The following is a 16724-nucleotide window of genomic DNA, read 5'->3' as shown; positions in this document are numbered from 1 at the left end:
AAAAACTTCAAGTCATGCTATCTCTACCCATAAATAATTTACAATCCAGCTAGAAAGATAAGATATACCCACATGAAACAACAAAAACATATCTTTACCTGCTTGTCACCTTTATCTACTTCTTACTTCAGATAGCCTAATTCTGCTGTACATTATCAGTTCTTAGCATGTACAAATAGGCCAAGAGAACTGGATTAGTAACATTTTAAGAATGAAACTCTCAAACTCCTATAGAGGTTATCTGACATTATCTTGAAAAAAGGTTTTTGTCAAGGTTTTGAAGATGCTAATTATAGTTATATTGATAAACTGTCAGAACAACAAACAGCTTTGTTTCAATGCAAAATTTATACGATCAGGCAAAAATTAGTACTTGGCTATATATATGGCGCCCCACCTTTGTGACCATGCATCCTGTGACACCCTCCCCAAAATAGATTACCACCTTTAACTGACCACTGGAATATATATATTCAAGTACTAATTCGATATATACACACATATATATGTATAACGTCAGGCCTCCAATGTCAAGCCTGGCCATTATAGCCTTGGTGACCCACAGGTACACCTCTGGATGGTCCCCAAGCGCCAGGAAACCTGAAATAACCACAAGTAATCAGGTGGCCACAGAAAGAAGTGAAACAACTTGTTCCTGCCTCAGCTAATTGCTCTCCCCCTGCAACCTGCAACCATTGTTCCTGCTCAGCCTTGTGAAGCTTCCCCCGGACATTAGGTTTCTCAGGACCCCCCACCCCTGTACCTATGTAATTTACTGCATCCTTTCCTCTGCTTGCAACCAATAACCCCTACCCTTATGACCATGCCTGTTTGTAATAAATAACCCCTACCCGTGTGACCATGCATCCCGTGACACCCTCCCCCTCCCTAAAATAGATTACAACTTTAACTGACCACTTGCCCCAACCTATAAAACTAACTCCTATGCCACTGCCCTCTGCTGACTCTCTTTTTTGGACCCCGCCTACCCGCACCTGGGTGAATAAACAACCATGTTGCTCACACAGAGCCTGCCTGGTGGTCTCTATACGAGTGATGCATCTAACACACATATATATATATACATGTCTGGAACCAAATATAATACAGTCAACTATATATATAGTCATCCCTCTGTGTGTGAGGGGGACTGGTTCCTGACCCTCTCTTGGATACCCAAATCTCTTATATAAAATGGCCTACGAGTTGCATATAACATACACACATCTTTGTGTACACTTTAAATTATCTATAGATTACTTTTAATACCTAATAAAACGTAAATGCTATATAAATACAGTTGACCCTTTAATGAAATGGGTTTGAACTGTAGAGGTCCAATTATAAGCACATTTTTTTTTCCAATAAAAGTTACATGGAGTGTGCCTGCCTCTCCTGTTCCTCCTTCCACCTCTTCCTCCTTTGAGACAGCAGGACCAACCCCCAATTCCTCCTCCTCAAGCTACTTGAAGCAAAGAAAATGAGAATAAAGGTCTTTATGGTGACCCAGTTCCACTTAATGAACAGTAAATGTATTTTGTCTTTGTAATGATTTTCTTAATAGTCTTTTTTCCAGCTTACTTTACTATAACAATGCAGTATATAGAATACATACAAAAATATGTATTGATTGTCTGTTTATGTCATGCATATGCTTCCGGTCAACAATAAGCTATTAGTTTTTTGGGAGTCAAAAATTCACATAGAATTTTTGACTGTGCGGGGGTTGGCAACCCTAAACCCCTGCATTGTTCAAGGGTCACCTAGTTGCTATACTGTATTGCTTTTTAATTTATATTATTTTTAATTGTTGTGGTATTAATTTATTTTTCTGAATCTATTTTTGACCTGTGGTTGAATCCATAGATGCAAAACCTATGGCTTTGGAGGGCAAACTACTGTTATCTCTATATATGCATATGCATTTACCTATCTACATATACAAATAGATAAACATAGACATACCCTTCCCCCTTGGAATGTAACCAATTACTTCAGAAAATTTTCTTTAGGAACCAGGGTTTTTGAGTAGTCAATTCATTTTGGAACAAAAGCAGTTTAGAATCAAATACAAAATGAGAAAGGACTAAGATTGCAGCTGAAGATTAAAGGCAATTCAAGGAATATTTGAAACGTTTCTTGTTTAACGTTTTATGACAGATGCTTATCAGGTCAGGATTCCAGCAACCTTATGTTGATCTGAACTGATAGGACGTAAATCTAAAACTTTAAAAGACCATTGCAACAGCTTTACAGAGTTCTAGCTCTTTATCATTCCACAGAAGCATGCTGGGGTCCTCACTCAGAAATTTCTATTTCAAACATAGACTTTCTCAGTCAAAATAAAATCAGAAACAACGAACAGAAAAGATGAAGAGAAGGCCTACTGAAGAGGGTCACACTAACAACAGTAACATCTGACCTAAGAGCTTGACAGAACTATAAGGAAGAAACCATACTTTTCAAAAGAAGACATATATGCGGCCAGCAAACATATGAAAAAATGCTCATCCTCACTGGTCATTAGAGAAATGCAAATCAAAACTACACTGAGATACCATCTCACAGCAGTCAGAATGGTGATCATTAGAAAGTCAGGAAACAACAGATGCTGGAGAGGATGTGGAGAAATAGGAACACTTTTACACTGTTGGTGGGAGTGTAAATTAGTTCAACCATTATGGAAGACAGTGTGGCAATTCCTCAAGGACCTAGAAATAGAAATTCCATTTGACCCAGCAATCCCATTACTGGGTATATATCCAAAGGATTATAAATTGTTCTATTATAAGGACACATGCACACAAAATTTGCAGCACTGTTTACAACGGCAAAGACTTGGAACCAACCCAAATGCCCACTGATGATAGACTGGACAGGGAAAATGTGGCACATATACACCATGGAATACTATGCAGCCATAAAAAATGATGAGTTCATGTCCTTTGTAGGGACGTGGATGAACCTAGAAACCATCATCCGCAGCAAAATGACACAAGAACAGAAAATCAAACACCACGTGTTCTCACTTATAGGCGGGTGTTGAACAATGAGAACACATGGACACGGGAAGGGGAGCATCACACACTGAGGTCTGTGAGAGGGGAACTAGGGGAGGGTCGGACGGGGTTGGGGAGGGATAACATGGGGAGAAATGCCAGATATAGGTGATGGGGAGGAAGGCAGCAAACCACATTGCCATGTATGTACCTATGCAACAATTCTGCATGTTCTTCACATGTACTCCAAAAACCTAAAATTCAATTTTATATATGTGTGTGTGTGTGTGTGTGTATGAACCCAAGACTGAGCCCTGGCTAAAGCTTAGCTAGTGTAAGGACAATTAACCAAGACCTCAACAGACCCCCTGGGGTTTGATGCTGGTAAGTCTTCAAGGAAATCACCATATCTTGTTTACTCTAAGAGAAATGAATATAATACCCTTAAGAAATTTTCTATCTAAAATAAAGTATTTTTTACCCTTACAAAGGTATTTTTTTCCACAGTACTTGTTACTACCTACAATTAAGTTACATTTATTTGTACTCCTGTTTACTCTGTCTTCCCTCTAGAAAATGAAGTCTCCAAGAGCAGAGGATCTGTTTACCTTAACTACTATATCCCCAGTATTTAAATGAATACAGTGTGTACTTCCTTTTATTTGATATTAAATGTCTCATGAAGACTTTGAATGATATAAAGGAGCAAAGGCATTCTTTGTTTTTTTCCGTGGAACCACCAAATCACCTCTCATTCAATTGTTATGTTCTCTGTGAAGCCTTCTGGGATTGCCCAGGCAGCTGGTGCCCTGGAGATCATACGGTCAACACTATAGCTCACTCAGTGTCTAACATAACCCCTTTCTGACACAACCCCCTTCCAACCTGTTCTTCCTTGCTTTACTACAGGTTGAAAAGAAATGAAATCCTGAGACTCCCTTAAAGCTACAGGTGGCCATCTGACCTAATTTTGGCCTGTCCTATGGAGGGCATTCCTATTCTAGGAGGCCTTAGGAAGACAAAGTCCTTAGCTCTTTCCCTCTCTTCCTGTTCTCAACAGACACAATGCCTGACAGTTCAGTAGGTATCTTGTGACCATAAGCATTGGGGAAAGTGGAGGGGTGGGTGTCCAATGTGGGATATCAACAACATACACAGTGAAGCTAGTCACTTAGCCTTGGACTAAACACCTTCAGACTTTCTTGTTTGGATCACTGTAGTGGGGTTTTTGTTACTCATGGCTAAACTCCACCTCTCTTAGGGAACTTACCACAGTCTATAATTAACTGTTAATAGGTATATTCCCCAAATTAGGCTGGGCTCCATGAAGGAAAAAGTCTTGTTATATTCGTCCCTGTGCCTTTAATGCCTAGGATGCCTGGTAGCCAGCAGATGCTCAATAAATATTAAATAAATAAATAAAATTCACATATGGGTCACAGTAACAGAAATCTTACCATTACTGAACATGAGCGTCCAAATTAAAAGGAAAAATTATTAAAAAAAAATACTATTTTGTCTAAGTATGTACTACTGTATCATTAGAATACTGTCAAATATTTTGGAACAATTTATATGCATTTTAGAACAGTCTTGAGAAACTGTTATACTCACAAAAAAACTCCACTATCTCATGATTTGGGGCATCTGTTTGTAGTTCCATGGTACTATGAGAAAATGTTCAGAATCTGAAAACTTTACACTGTTTAAATATATACTTAAATATTACCATTAACATAGAACTTACACATATAATTCAATTTTGGAAACTACTAAAAATGGATTTGGTATTTAGTGACATTAAAAAATTATTCAACTACCTATAATTATACATACTGTGCAATTTTATCTCCTGGTGCAGGATGATTTCATAGCACATTTAATTTCATACTTAATTTACATATTGATACAGGAGACAGAGTAAAGAGAATTTCTGGATACCCTATGAGGTCTAATATAATACAAAACACAGTGATCGTTATATCCCTTATGTTTCTTGTAGCAGTTTTGAGTTTTTAATGTAACAGTGCAGATATATGACTACACTCTTCTCACAGCAGCCCCCTGAAGTAGGCATTGTTAACTCCATTTTGTAGACAGGCTCTCAAGCTCAGCTAAGAATCCTGTCCAAGGTCAGTCAGCAAATATGGACTACCATCTGACTCCAGATCTTGTATTCTCAGTTGAAAATTTACTCATGGCTTTTCCCCCCAAAATGTCAGGGACACAGCCGGATTTTAGAATTTACTACCTTTAGATATCTGCAGCTTATTTGCATCTCTCATAGAAAATGATAGTAGTCTGCGGGACGGCACACATACGACATGTCAACTGCTGCACACTGACATCATAGCACCTTTTCAGACACTTAATTCCCAAGTCCATTCTGTGAATCTTTACTGAGTTTCTATTAAGTGGCAGATATAGTTTTGGTAAATAAAATGTTCCTGGAGCATAGCTAGGCTCATTCATTTACATGCTGTTTATAGCTGCTTTTGCATTACAATGGTTGTGATGGAGACCCTTTGCACAGAAAACCCCAGCTATTTACTACCTGGCCCTTAACAGAAAATGTCTGTTGCCCACTGTTAGATATTTCACAAATATATCAAAGTGGCAAGTACTAAAAATAGGAAAGACCATTACCTTCTTTGATTCTCAGAATAATCCTGAGGTCTGAATACTATTAAACCCGCTGCGTTCAGATGTTAAGTGACTGACTAGCTATGAAGTTACAGAACCAGGCCTAAAATCTAGGTTTACTAACTTCATCGTCACTCTCCTCTATCTGCACCACTCTGCTTCTCCAACAACGTGCTAACTATGCAATGGGGAATGTCATATGAACCAAAGCACTTGCTGAGAACTTTAATTTACCAGGTGGGCAAAGTGTTGATGCTGCTGTTTAATTTACTCTCCCAAAAATTTAATTCTTACAATGTCAATTAAACTCTAAAGAGGCAAGTACTTCAAGTTTTCCAAGCAGCTGCTCAAACTTACCCAAGTGACAAAAACTAACAAATGAGACTCATAGATGAGCAATGCAACACATTTCCTATTTTGTTTTATTCCTTATTTGAACACAGTTAACTATAGCTCATTTTCAGTTGCATATATAATGGTCTTTGATTTGTTCTTATGGTACCCCTAATAAAATTATGATTTTAACATCTCTATACCAATCATATTTAGCATGAATAGAAAGATCATTTCAAGGTTTCAGAGAAAAATTCATCATGGAAATAAGAGGATGGATTAAAGCACAAATGATCCTTCAAATTACTCCTCCTCAAGGACATTCAGATACTGAGCTAGTACTTCATTTTTTTTTTTTTTTTTTTGAGATGGAGTTTTTCTCTTGTTGCTCAGGTTGCAGTGCAATAGTGCAATCTTGCTCACTGCAATCTCCACTTCCCGGGTTTAAGCAATTCTCCTGCCTTAGTCTACTGAGTAGCTGGGATTACAGGCACCTGCCATCATGCCCGCCACCAGGCATGGCTAATTTTTTTGTGTTTTTAGTAGAGACGGGGTTTCACCATGTTGGCCAGGCTGGTCTCAAACTCCTGACCCCAGGTGATCCACCAGCCTCGGCCTCCCAAAGTGTTGGGATTACAGGCATGAGCCACCACACTGGGCTGCTGTTACATTACTTAACAGGTGGGTACATCCTAAGTTTCAGATGAAAAAGTATGTCCACACTTGAAACAAAGTTCTTCTCATAAAGCTTATTATCTTCAGGGAACCCTCATTCATACAGCAAGCTTTCCTTTTCTGAGAAGTACATCAATCCTAAATAGTCTTAGTAATTCCTGAGAATTCATGATGTGCTTGGCATTGCAGCAAGTGGCTTACACACATTATCTCATTTGAGTACTTGGCTATACTGAGAGGCAGTATAAGAAATGGTTACAGACACAGGCTCTAGAGCAACACTGACTGGATTTGAATTCCAACTCCCCTTGCCAGTTGTGTGTTGCTGGGCAAATTTCCTAAATCACTTTGTGCCTCTGTTTCCCCAATGGTAAAATGGATAAAAAATATACTTACTGCATAGGATTACCGTGGTGATTAAATGAGTTAATATTAACAAAGCCCACAAAACTGTACTTGTACATAGGAAATGTCATCTAACTGTGAGTTATTTTATCCTCATATCAACTCCATGTGGTAAGTACAGGCCCATGTCACAGAAGAGAAAGCTTAGGCTGAGATATTAAGAAACTTGCTCAAACCCACAGAGTTATTAAGAAGCAGAACTGACAACTAAACTTGTGTGTGTGGTGCCCCAGCACACAGCATAGATCACTAACAGAAATGAAAATGACGTGCTGCAGTCTAAAAGAGCTAAATGGTTAACGCCAATGAACTTACACAGTGGGCATACTTGTGTATGAGATTTGTGAAACCTATCAAAAGTTTAACAGTTGGTTCTTCAGTTATTTATTATATAAATTTTGTAGATATATAATTCTGGTAGGCCGTTTATGACGTAGTTTCTTAAGACAATTCAGGAAATCTCCGTTAAGTTCTTTGAGGAATACCAGTCCTAAAACTTTTTTGAAACCCAACTTGTCCATGTCATATGTAACAGAATTTTGGGGTTCCAAATAATCATAACACGTGCGCTTGAGAATATTTGAAGCTATTTAGATTTCATTGGAGGTACGGTAGTAATTCAAGTAACAAATAGTAATTCAAGTAAATATTTGTTCTGCCTACAAGTGCACCAATTTGCTTATGCTGGAAGGGGCTGACTTTCAGCCCTCCTATCTTACACATTTGATTCTCAATTCAAGCAGCACATTCTGCCCCACAGACACTTCCAAGGACTCAACAATACTGACACATGAGGGGGTATTCAAGTTTTACTAACTGGCTGCTTGATTAAGAAAAAGCACAGAAAATACATTTATCAAAAACATGAATGTTACCAGACAAGATGGTTTTCTGTATTTTCTTAGCAGACTGAATTTCAGTATTTTTTTAATCTCTATAGCAATTATATATAAGACATAAAACATTTTGACTTCCTTTAAATAAAAAGAATGCAGTTGACTAACCAGGAATAGTGGTCTGAAGCAGCTGAGTCACTAAAATTAATGTTGCATAACCATCAGGGTGTGTGTTTGGTGTCGTGTGTGTGTGTGTGCGTGTGTGTGTGTGTACTGTTGTTGTATGGTTAGAGTTGGCTTCCTAAGGAGATAAATTTTTTGACACAGAATCAGAGAAAAAAAGGAAAACAAAAAAGCAGTTCTTTTGGGCTTTCTCCTCTCAGGTATAGCTCAGTATGCTAAATATCACTAGTAATATAATGATAGCTTATAATAACAAATTAAGTATGCGGTCAGCTTATTTTTTTAATGCAAGAATAAAACTAATCACAATGTTTTGAAACTTTCATTAAATTCTCAATTCATGGGATTTTGATTCTCTCAAGCTGGGGTACAACTTTTTCTACTTATTTGTAAGAATTCTTATTTCTATAGGCGATTGAGGTCATTTTTAATAGCAATATATACCATGCAAGGCATTGGAGTGCAAGCACGCCAGCATAAATGACTGAAGGCTTATCTGTCTAAATTCTAAATTATAGCAAATATAACATCTTTAAATGATTGATAAAAGAGGTAATTATTTAGGATATTTCCAAGCAATACCTCATAGTTGATTATTTAGAAATAGTATTCCTTAGGATTAGGAATACTGAACTTCTTAAAATTCTTTATTAAAATTATAAGAAATTACATAAATTACATGGAATTTTAATGAGTTTATAGAAAATGTAATCATAAATATGTGTATTATATTAATATTAGACATGTACAACACAACATGAGGCTGGTTGCAGTGGCTCACGCCTGTAATCCCAGCACTTTGGGAGGCTGAGGTGGGCAGATCACCTGAGGTCAGGGGTTCAAGACCAGCCTGGCCAACATGGCAAAACCTCGTCTCTACTAAAAACAAAAATTAGCTGGGTGTGGTAATCCCAACTACTTGAAAGGCTGAGAAGAATCGCCTGAAACTGGGAGGTGGGGGTTGCAGTGAGCTGAGATCGCATCACTGTACATCAGCCTGGGGGATGGAGGGAGATTCTGTCTCAAAAAAATAAATAAAAAATTAAAAAAATGTGCAACATGACAGTGTATTAATGCTACAGGCAAACTATTATTATTTCTCTTACAGAACTGTCTTCTTAAAGCACAAAACTAGATAAAGATGTCAAATGATACGTAACTGAAAAATATTATAGTCTCCCTTTATCTGTAGGAGACATATTCCAAGACCTCCAATGGATGGCTTGAAACCACAGACAGTAATGAACCCTAATACATATGGCTACGTGTCGCTTAATGAGGGGATTTCATCATTGTGTGAACATCCTAGGGTGTACTTATACAAGCCTAGATGGTACAGCCTACTACACATGTACGATATATGTTATAGTCTATTGCTCCTAGGCTGCAAATCTGCATCAAAAGTAAGTGCTAGCACAGTCTAATAAAAGCATCCAGAAGGATACACACTCACCTTGTAGCACTTAGGAAGCATCATCTTACCACAGAGGGTTAGGGTTTTAAAATAATGTATCTTACAAATTCCAAACTGTTTATCAGCTAGAGCAAGGATGGCAAAATATGGCCTGGATGTTTGTTTTTGTATATAAAGTTCTACTGGGATGCAGCCATGCCCATCCGTTTATGTATTGTCTATGGCCGCTTTAGAACTACAATGGCAAAGTTACCTCAGTGACCACGTGGTCTGCCTTTCTTAAAGGCATACCCTTTAAGAAAAAGTTTGCCAGCTTTCAAACTGGAGGACTTTTTAATACCACCTTTTCAGTATCCTTTTTATTCTAAAAATTTTCTGGTTAAGATTTTTTAGGATAAATAAAGGGAACCTTATTTCACTGAGATAATTACAATTCTAAATGACACATGACTATACAGGCTGCCTATTCTTGCTTTGATAAAAACAGGCATTGCGCTTGGCCTCTATATAGACTGCTGTGCTGGTCAGCTGCCACTCTGCTATCATGGGTGTCTGTTTCAAACACTCACATCAGCTTCTTCACACTCTCACTCCTCCACTGCTGCGGCCTCTTCCAGGATGCTCCTTGAGCCTGCATTATCTGCCTCCTTTCCCTTGTTTATTCTTGCTAGTTTTACCATGTTTCTCAGGTACTCTGGATTTAGTGAAAGTACCAGAAGCTTTGATCATCTCCTATTATTTACCAATTACTTGATTCTACCTTATTTTTAAAAGCTTTATGTTTAATATTTGCTTAGAGGTATTCACATACTAATTCATACTAACTTCTCACTCATTCCCCTTCTTGCATCTCAGTCTTTCCTTTTGGGTATGCTTCTTCCTGAAGTGCATTCAAGTTATCACTCCATCTGCTGCTTGGGGGTACTGGGCACCTATGGGCGTGGCCTTGGATCAGATCTTACCCTTCTGCAACAATACTCTCTTGTTCATATTTGGGAATTTCTTCTTTGGCCTTATCCTGCCTGTTTTCTGTCTTTCAAATATTTCTCACAATTTCTTGTTAAATGGATCCAGTTCTTCTGGTCCAAAGCAGATACTGGTCCACTCACTTTAAAAACATCTTTTCTGTCATTGGGGGCAAAAAGGGAATACCACAGAATGTGCTCAGACCTAAACCTTGAAATGCAAGCCTCACATCTGTTGATCTCTACATCTTCTCATTTACCAGACTGCCATTTAAAAATGAGGCCACAAGTCTTTTTACCTGCAGATATGTACATGTTCCATTTCTCATTAATTGTCCTGACAGTAATTCTGAAAAGCAATTTCAAGTAATAGTAAGAACACAGGCTGCTGAATTCTACATCTTGGAACAAACCTTGATTCCATTACATTCTATTTGACTTTCAAGCAGTTATACCTCCCTGATATAAATGGTTTCCTTATACATAAAAGAGAGATAATAATTCCTAAGTATTTGGGTTTATAATAAATTACAAATGATACAGCATTCATATAAAGTTTTATTTCAAATATTCTAGCAAACATCTTTGTTTTTGTGATTCCCTCCATTAGTTGTATTCATATTGAGTTTCTAAATCCCTGCTTATTATTTTGCCATTTTTCCTATGCTGAGGATAAATCAACTGGATAATGTATTAGAAATGTCAATGAATCTGGAAAGTTCTTAAACCAAGTATTTTCAAGTGAATTTATAATAATCCATAAGGATTCTATTTTTGATAAAAGGCAGAACAAATTAGACTTAATATAAACACGGATTATAACTTTCAAAAGATGCACTGGAATAGCCCTATTTTAGCAACTAAGAATTTTTGAAAGAGTATAATAAATTTTCAAAAACAATCTGCCTAACAAAACTACAGGGTATCCATTAAAGCAGCTTATGCCATAATAAAATCAAAGTAATTAATTTTGAAAAAGCAGAAGTAAAAGGTACTATGCTGATTTTAAAAAGGAAAGAAGAAAATCTCTTTGATATAAAACAAAAGCTCTACATGGTTAAAAATGGTCTGCTACCAACATAGCTATCTCCGAATGTCACTTATTTGGCTAAAAAAGTCAAGGTTCAGACACAAGTAAAAGAACAAAAGAAGTAAAAGAAAAAGTAAAAGCATAAGTAAAAGAAAAAACTAGTTAAAAGTAAGAAATCTCACAATCAATAATTTAGCAACAGTACATGTTTATAGGGAACTTTATGGGATAACATCTTAGGGCCTAATGTGCATGCAAATCAAGCTAACTTTTCAAGAACTTATTTAATGTTTTCAACTCTTTAACAATGGAAACTTACAACCACAAGGTCTCAATGACCTAAAGCATCATGTTTTGGGAATAAGGAATACAGAACAAAGGTTTGGGTTCTCACTAGCATAAAAATTATATCTTATTTTGTTTTTCCTAGGAGGACAGAGAGGTCTAACACAAAGACAAATTGTTCTGATCTACAGTTTGAGATATGGCTAAAAGGAAAAAGTACATTTAGGGCAGGTAATTTAGTAAATGGCCAGAAACCTAGGCAAAGAAGGCTCCTATGGAGGTTTTTATTTTCAGAGAACAAAACTCTTGGCTGGGTAAGAAAAGAGAGGGAAACAAGGGTAAGGAAGGAGTCCTCCATTTCTTTTGCGAGCTAGCAGACAGGCTGACGCCATAGAAATAAAGCCAATGCTGAGCAAGAGACCTGAGACAGGCCAAAAATAAAAATAAAAAATCAGATCATAGTCATGCATCTTAAATCCAGGGTCAAGCTGTGCCTCAACTGTACAGTTATATAAATTAATAAGATCTCTTTACTATTTAAGCCTGTCTGAGTTACTTGCAAGACAGAGTCCTTACTAGTATAGTATTGAAATTATATAAATCTTTCATAAACAGCAAATCTGTTTTTGATACAGTAAGCAAAAATATTTCCCAGGGAGGAAATTATCTAGCAGTTTTCAAAGGTACATTGTAATCCTTTCATGCATGTAGGGGGAGGAATGGACAATAAAGACAGTGACTGGAAATCTTTGTGAGCGCACCCTATCACAGATGCTGGATCCACTAGTGTTTGCTTTATTTTGGCTTTTGGAGAAATGCATCATTCATATCAGTATGGTAGGAAAATTGCTCCTGATATATAACCAAACCCAAACCCAAATAACAACAAAACATGTATTTAAAGAAATCTTTAAATTGTGGTTAACATGAAGCTATGGGTAGAAGAAACTCTAGTTCTATTTAGAGGATACAAATTAACTGCTTTTAGAACCTCTTTACAAAGTTGTCAATAAAGTGTTAAGAGATAAATGTGCTATCTTCTTTCCCAATTTTCTTTGTATCTTATTGAAAGTGACACTACAAAACATAAAATCCTCTTCAACCTTATTTATAATAAAAGCTACTACTTACTGAGTGCTTACTATGTGTGGCAAAATGCTTTGTATACATCTACTCATTTAATTTCTGTTTTTCTCTTGCTTCTTTTAGCAGGGCTTATTTTAAGATCCCAAATGAAATATTATAAAGAACACTTTCCTGAGTATGATCACAAAATGACAAAGCTGAAATACTAGTGATAGTATTGTAACTGGTAATATTTTGTAAAGATTTCTTGCTTTCCAACATCTGTAGGATCCATCTAATACAGCTAGAATGGCTGCAACTAAATGGTTAATTTCTGAGTCTGGATTTTGAACTCTATCGAAGGGCTTATAATAGCAAAGACAAAAAAGGTAGGAAAACTCCAAATTTATCACTATCACAAGTATATCAATAAACTAGGTAACTTGGAGAGCCCTTACTTACAGCAAACTACCTCTAACCATTTTGCTCAGTATGTCCTCCAGAAAATAACACTAATATATATCAAAGCAGTGTTACTCAAAGGGAGGTCTATGAACCTGGGGCCAATCCACAAAGTATTACTGTCCAAAATGACATTCTTCTACATCAAGTACAATGTACAATGTTTATTTCAAGCTGACTTTTTTTTTTGGTAAAAATTTTCTTGACAAAGGAGACTGTTGATTTATATTCACCCAAGCTCCTTACCTATCAGAAACTGGTCACTGTTTACAGGCCAGCTATTTTGAATAACACTAGACCTCGGCTTTGTATATTGCTTCCAGTTTTCTGTCCCTGCTGCCACACAAAATTCAAATCAATTAACAATACTTGGCTTAAACACAGTGATAGAAAAAGCAATACAATTAGTAATTGACCTCACCTTTGACAGAAGCAATTTCACACAAGAAACATGACCCTCATAGACAGCAGACAGCAGAGGAGTAATATGATGTTTATCTGGAGCCTATGAAATAATAAACAAAGAGGTAACCATTTTCATTTCTTCCTTCTTTCTAGATTTAACCAGGAAACTCTTACAAGATATACCTATTTGCCTTTCTACAAATTAAAAATAAAAAAAATCAGTCCACAGAGTCAAGTGTCTAGTCTCTTGGAGAGCTACCAGAGACCCAAGCCCAGGAGCACTGTCTTTCCTTAGGAGTCCGAATAGCAGAGCACAGGGAGTAGGGCTTTGACCTCAGCTCAAATCTTGGCTCTGCCACTTACTATAGGACTATTATTTAGCCTCTCTGAGCCTGATTCCCCACAACTGTAGAAATGCCAGTGTGGTCCAGTAAGGGAAGATGGGGTTAAGACACAGCCAATAAGGAGATAGAAGGGCTGGGTAACATGGTATCCCTTGAAATGCAGAAGCTACAAAAGGCTAAAGTTGGGAGATGACTGCGCTTATCTGACCACTTGCCTGTTGACCTCTGCCCAATAATCCAGTTTACATTTAGCCTATGACTGCAGAGTCTTATGCTCTATTACATCATAGCTATTTGTTACTCACAGATAGTGCTAACTCCCCAAGCTTTAGAACTTGAAAAGCAAGAGCCATGGGGGAATGGTGGGGGGACATCCTAGCCTTCAATTTTTGTTAGCTTAAAAAAGTCAGGGGTTTTTTTGGCTTATTTTTAAAAATCCTGCATCTGTATTTCTAAGTTATAGGCAATTTGGCATAATTTCAGACTGTATTCTTATTTAGAATGAAGTTTCTACAAATAACTATTTTATAATCTATAGAAAACAATTACCCATAGCATATTAACAGGAATTTTTTCAAGAGTGATGTCGTCTACATACATTAATATCTGCTCCTTTCAGCAGCAGAAATTCCAGAATTTCAAGCTGCCCACAGTCTGCTGCGTAATGAAGAGGCTTCCTTCCACCTTCTAGTGTCCGGTTGACATCTTCTCCCTTGTAAGAAAAGCAAATGAAAACAACATTTATGTGAATGGAAGTCTTAAGAAGCGAAATGCGGCACCTGATATTTTTACTTTCTTAAAGCCAGAGGAGTTTCATGAAACAATTAACATTTCTTGAAAAATGAAATAACCAAAAGCTTGAAATTCTGCACAGGAGTTAACATACAGTATGACGGAACTTCAAGTCAAGAGTAGTCAAACTGAAAACAATACACAATAATGATAAATGTAATGAAACTGAACCTCTCCATTTCTAAGGGGTTCAATCAGCATAATGTCAATATGTGACAACAAAAGACTAGTGAGTTCAAGCACTGAGATTTTACACAGTTCATATTACTTGTATTTTAATTCTTCAAAGAAAGTATTCCTACTTTGATGTAGGCAGCCATCAATATTACAAGGTAATTTCAGTACTAGGTATAAAGAATTTATTTCATTCGACATTCAGTAAAGCCCAATTGTGTGGCAGGCACCATGCTAGGCAGTGGAGACAGTGGTCGGCAAAATCAGACACGACTCCTGACTACATGAAGCTTATCATCTGGGGTTGGGGGGCAGATGTTAATAATCACAAACTTAAATATATAATTTCAAAATACAAGTGCTATAAAAAAAGGAATTCAGGGCTTTCAGAAGAACATGACAATCTTGGTGATGAATGGAAGTATAGGGCCAGAAAAATGAACTTAAGTCTAAAAAAGTCATTTTCATTCACTGAAGATTAACAGAGACTAAAACTGATGACTACCTTCTTTATGGACCAGCTGTAACACATCTGGCACTCTGATATACCCATTATTTCTAATCTTCAAACAACCCCAAGAAGATAAAACCTCCATCTAATATATGAGAAGTCTAAAGCTGAAAGAGGTCAAATAACTTTTTACCGTGGTTCAGTTAGTAACAGAGTAGAGATTTAAACCCATTCTCTGTCTGTACCAACATGCTGTTTCTAATCTGGTATTTGCCCATTCCCTCTCAGGAGAGTTCAGATTTTACTGAGGAACAAAATGTCCTAAAGAGTTTATTTTCTCAGCTGGATGTGGTGGCTCACACCTGTAATCCCAGCACTTTGGGAGGCCAAGAATGGTGGATCACTCGAGACTAGGAGTTCAAGACCAGCCTGGGCAACATGGCGAAACCCCATCTCTACTAAAAATATAAAAAATTAGCTGGGTGTGATGGCATGCTCCTGTGGTCCAGCTACTTGGGAGGCTGAGGTGGGAGGATCACCTGAGCCCAGGAAGTTGAGGCTGCAATGAGCCATGACTGCGCCACTACACTCCAGCCTGGGTGATAGGAGTGAGACCCTGGCTCAAACAAACAAAATTTATTTTCTCAACAACTCTGTTATTTATTTAGTATAGTTTGGTCAACACATCAAGCCATACACCGTGAATCAAGATGTTCAGAGCCCTATCATTTTACAGCCACTATAAACCATTCTTCCAAATACACATACTCTAAACTCCCCCTCCCCTTTGTCATTTATGCTTGCTTCGTTCCTCCTTCCCATTAACTTAAATGCTATAGGTTCTACAAGCCCCAATCAAATGTAACATTTACCTTGTCTATGAAATTTTCCGTGGTAATGGTAAGCTCTCCCTCTTGTAAAACTCACAGGAATCAGTATTTAAATATGATGCCCTTACAACTTTGTGTATGCCTTCTTTCCCAACAGAATGCAAATTCCTTGAGAATATACATGTTTTCTTCTTTATATTTTCCTATAGTATGATATGGGAGTTAATAACAGGAGCTCCATCACCATACACCTTGGGCAAGTTACTTACTTTCTATGTGTATGAGTTTTCTTAACCGTAAAATAGAGATGACAGTACCTACAGCTCATGGAGTTGTGAGGATTAAACTATATGATCCATGTAAAGCACTGGGATATCATATTAGCTAATATTAATAGAAATATGGTTGGCTATTATCTGTAAGTATTATCTAT

The 16724-nt window shown here is 37.2% G+C and overlaps 1 protein-coding gene across 1 annotated transcript in view; it reads right to left on the bottom strand.

The window, feature by feature from the left end:
* Window positions 1-16724, bottom strand: part of MTPN (myotrophin) — a 50014-nt gene that overhangs the window by 9096 nt on the left and 24194 nt on the right. Inside the window, exons 2-3 of the mRNA XM_032275899.1 lie at window positions 14643-14756; window positions 13717-13800 (exon numbers count right to left, since the gene is read on the bottom strand). Coding sequence (XP_032131790.1) covers window positions 13717-13800; window positions 14643-14756 — 198 coding nt within the window. The remainder of the gene's footprint in view (window positions 1-13716; window positions 13801-14642; window positions 14757-16724) is intronic.

Source organism: Sapajus apella, unplaced genomic scaffold, assembly GCF_009761245.1.
Source record: "Sapajus apella isolate SASKATOON/1434 unplaced genomic scaffold, GSC_monkey_1.0 scaffold7, whole genome shotgun sequence".
Taxonomy (NCBI): domain Eukaryota; kingdom Metazoa; phylum Chordata; class Mammalia; order Primates; family Cebidae; genus Sapajus; species Sapajus apella.
This window is presented reverse-complemented; position numbering and strand designations above follow the sequence as displayed.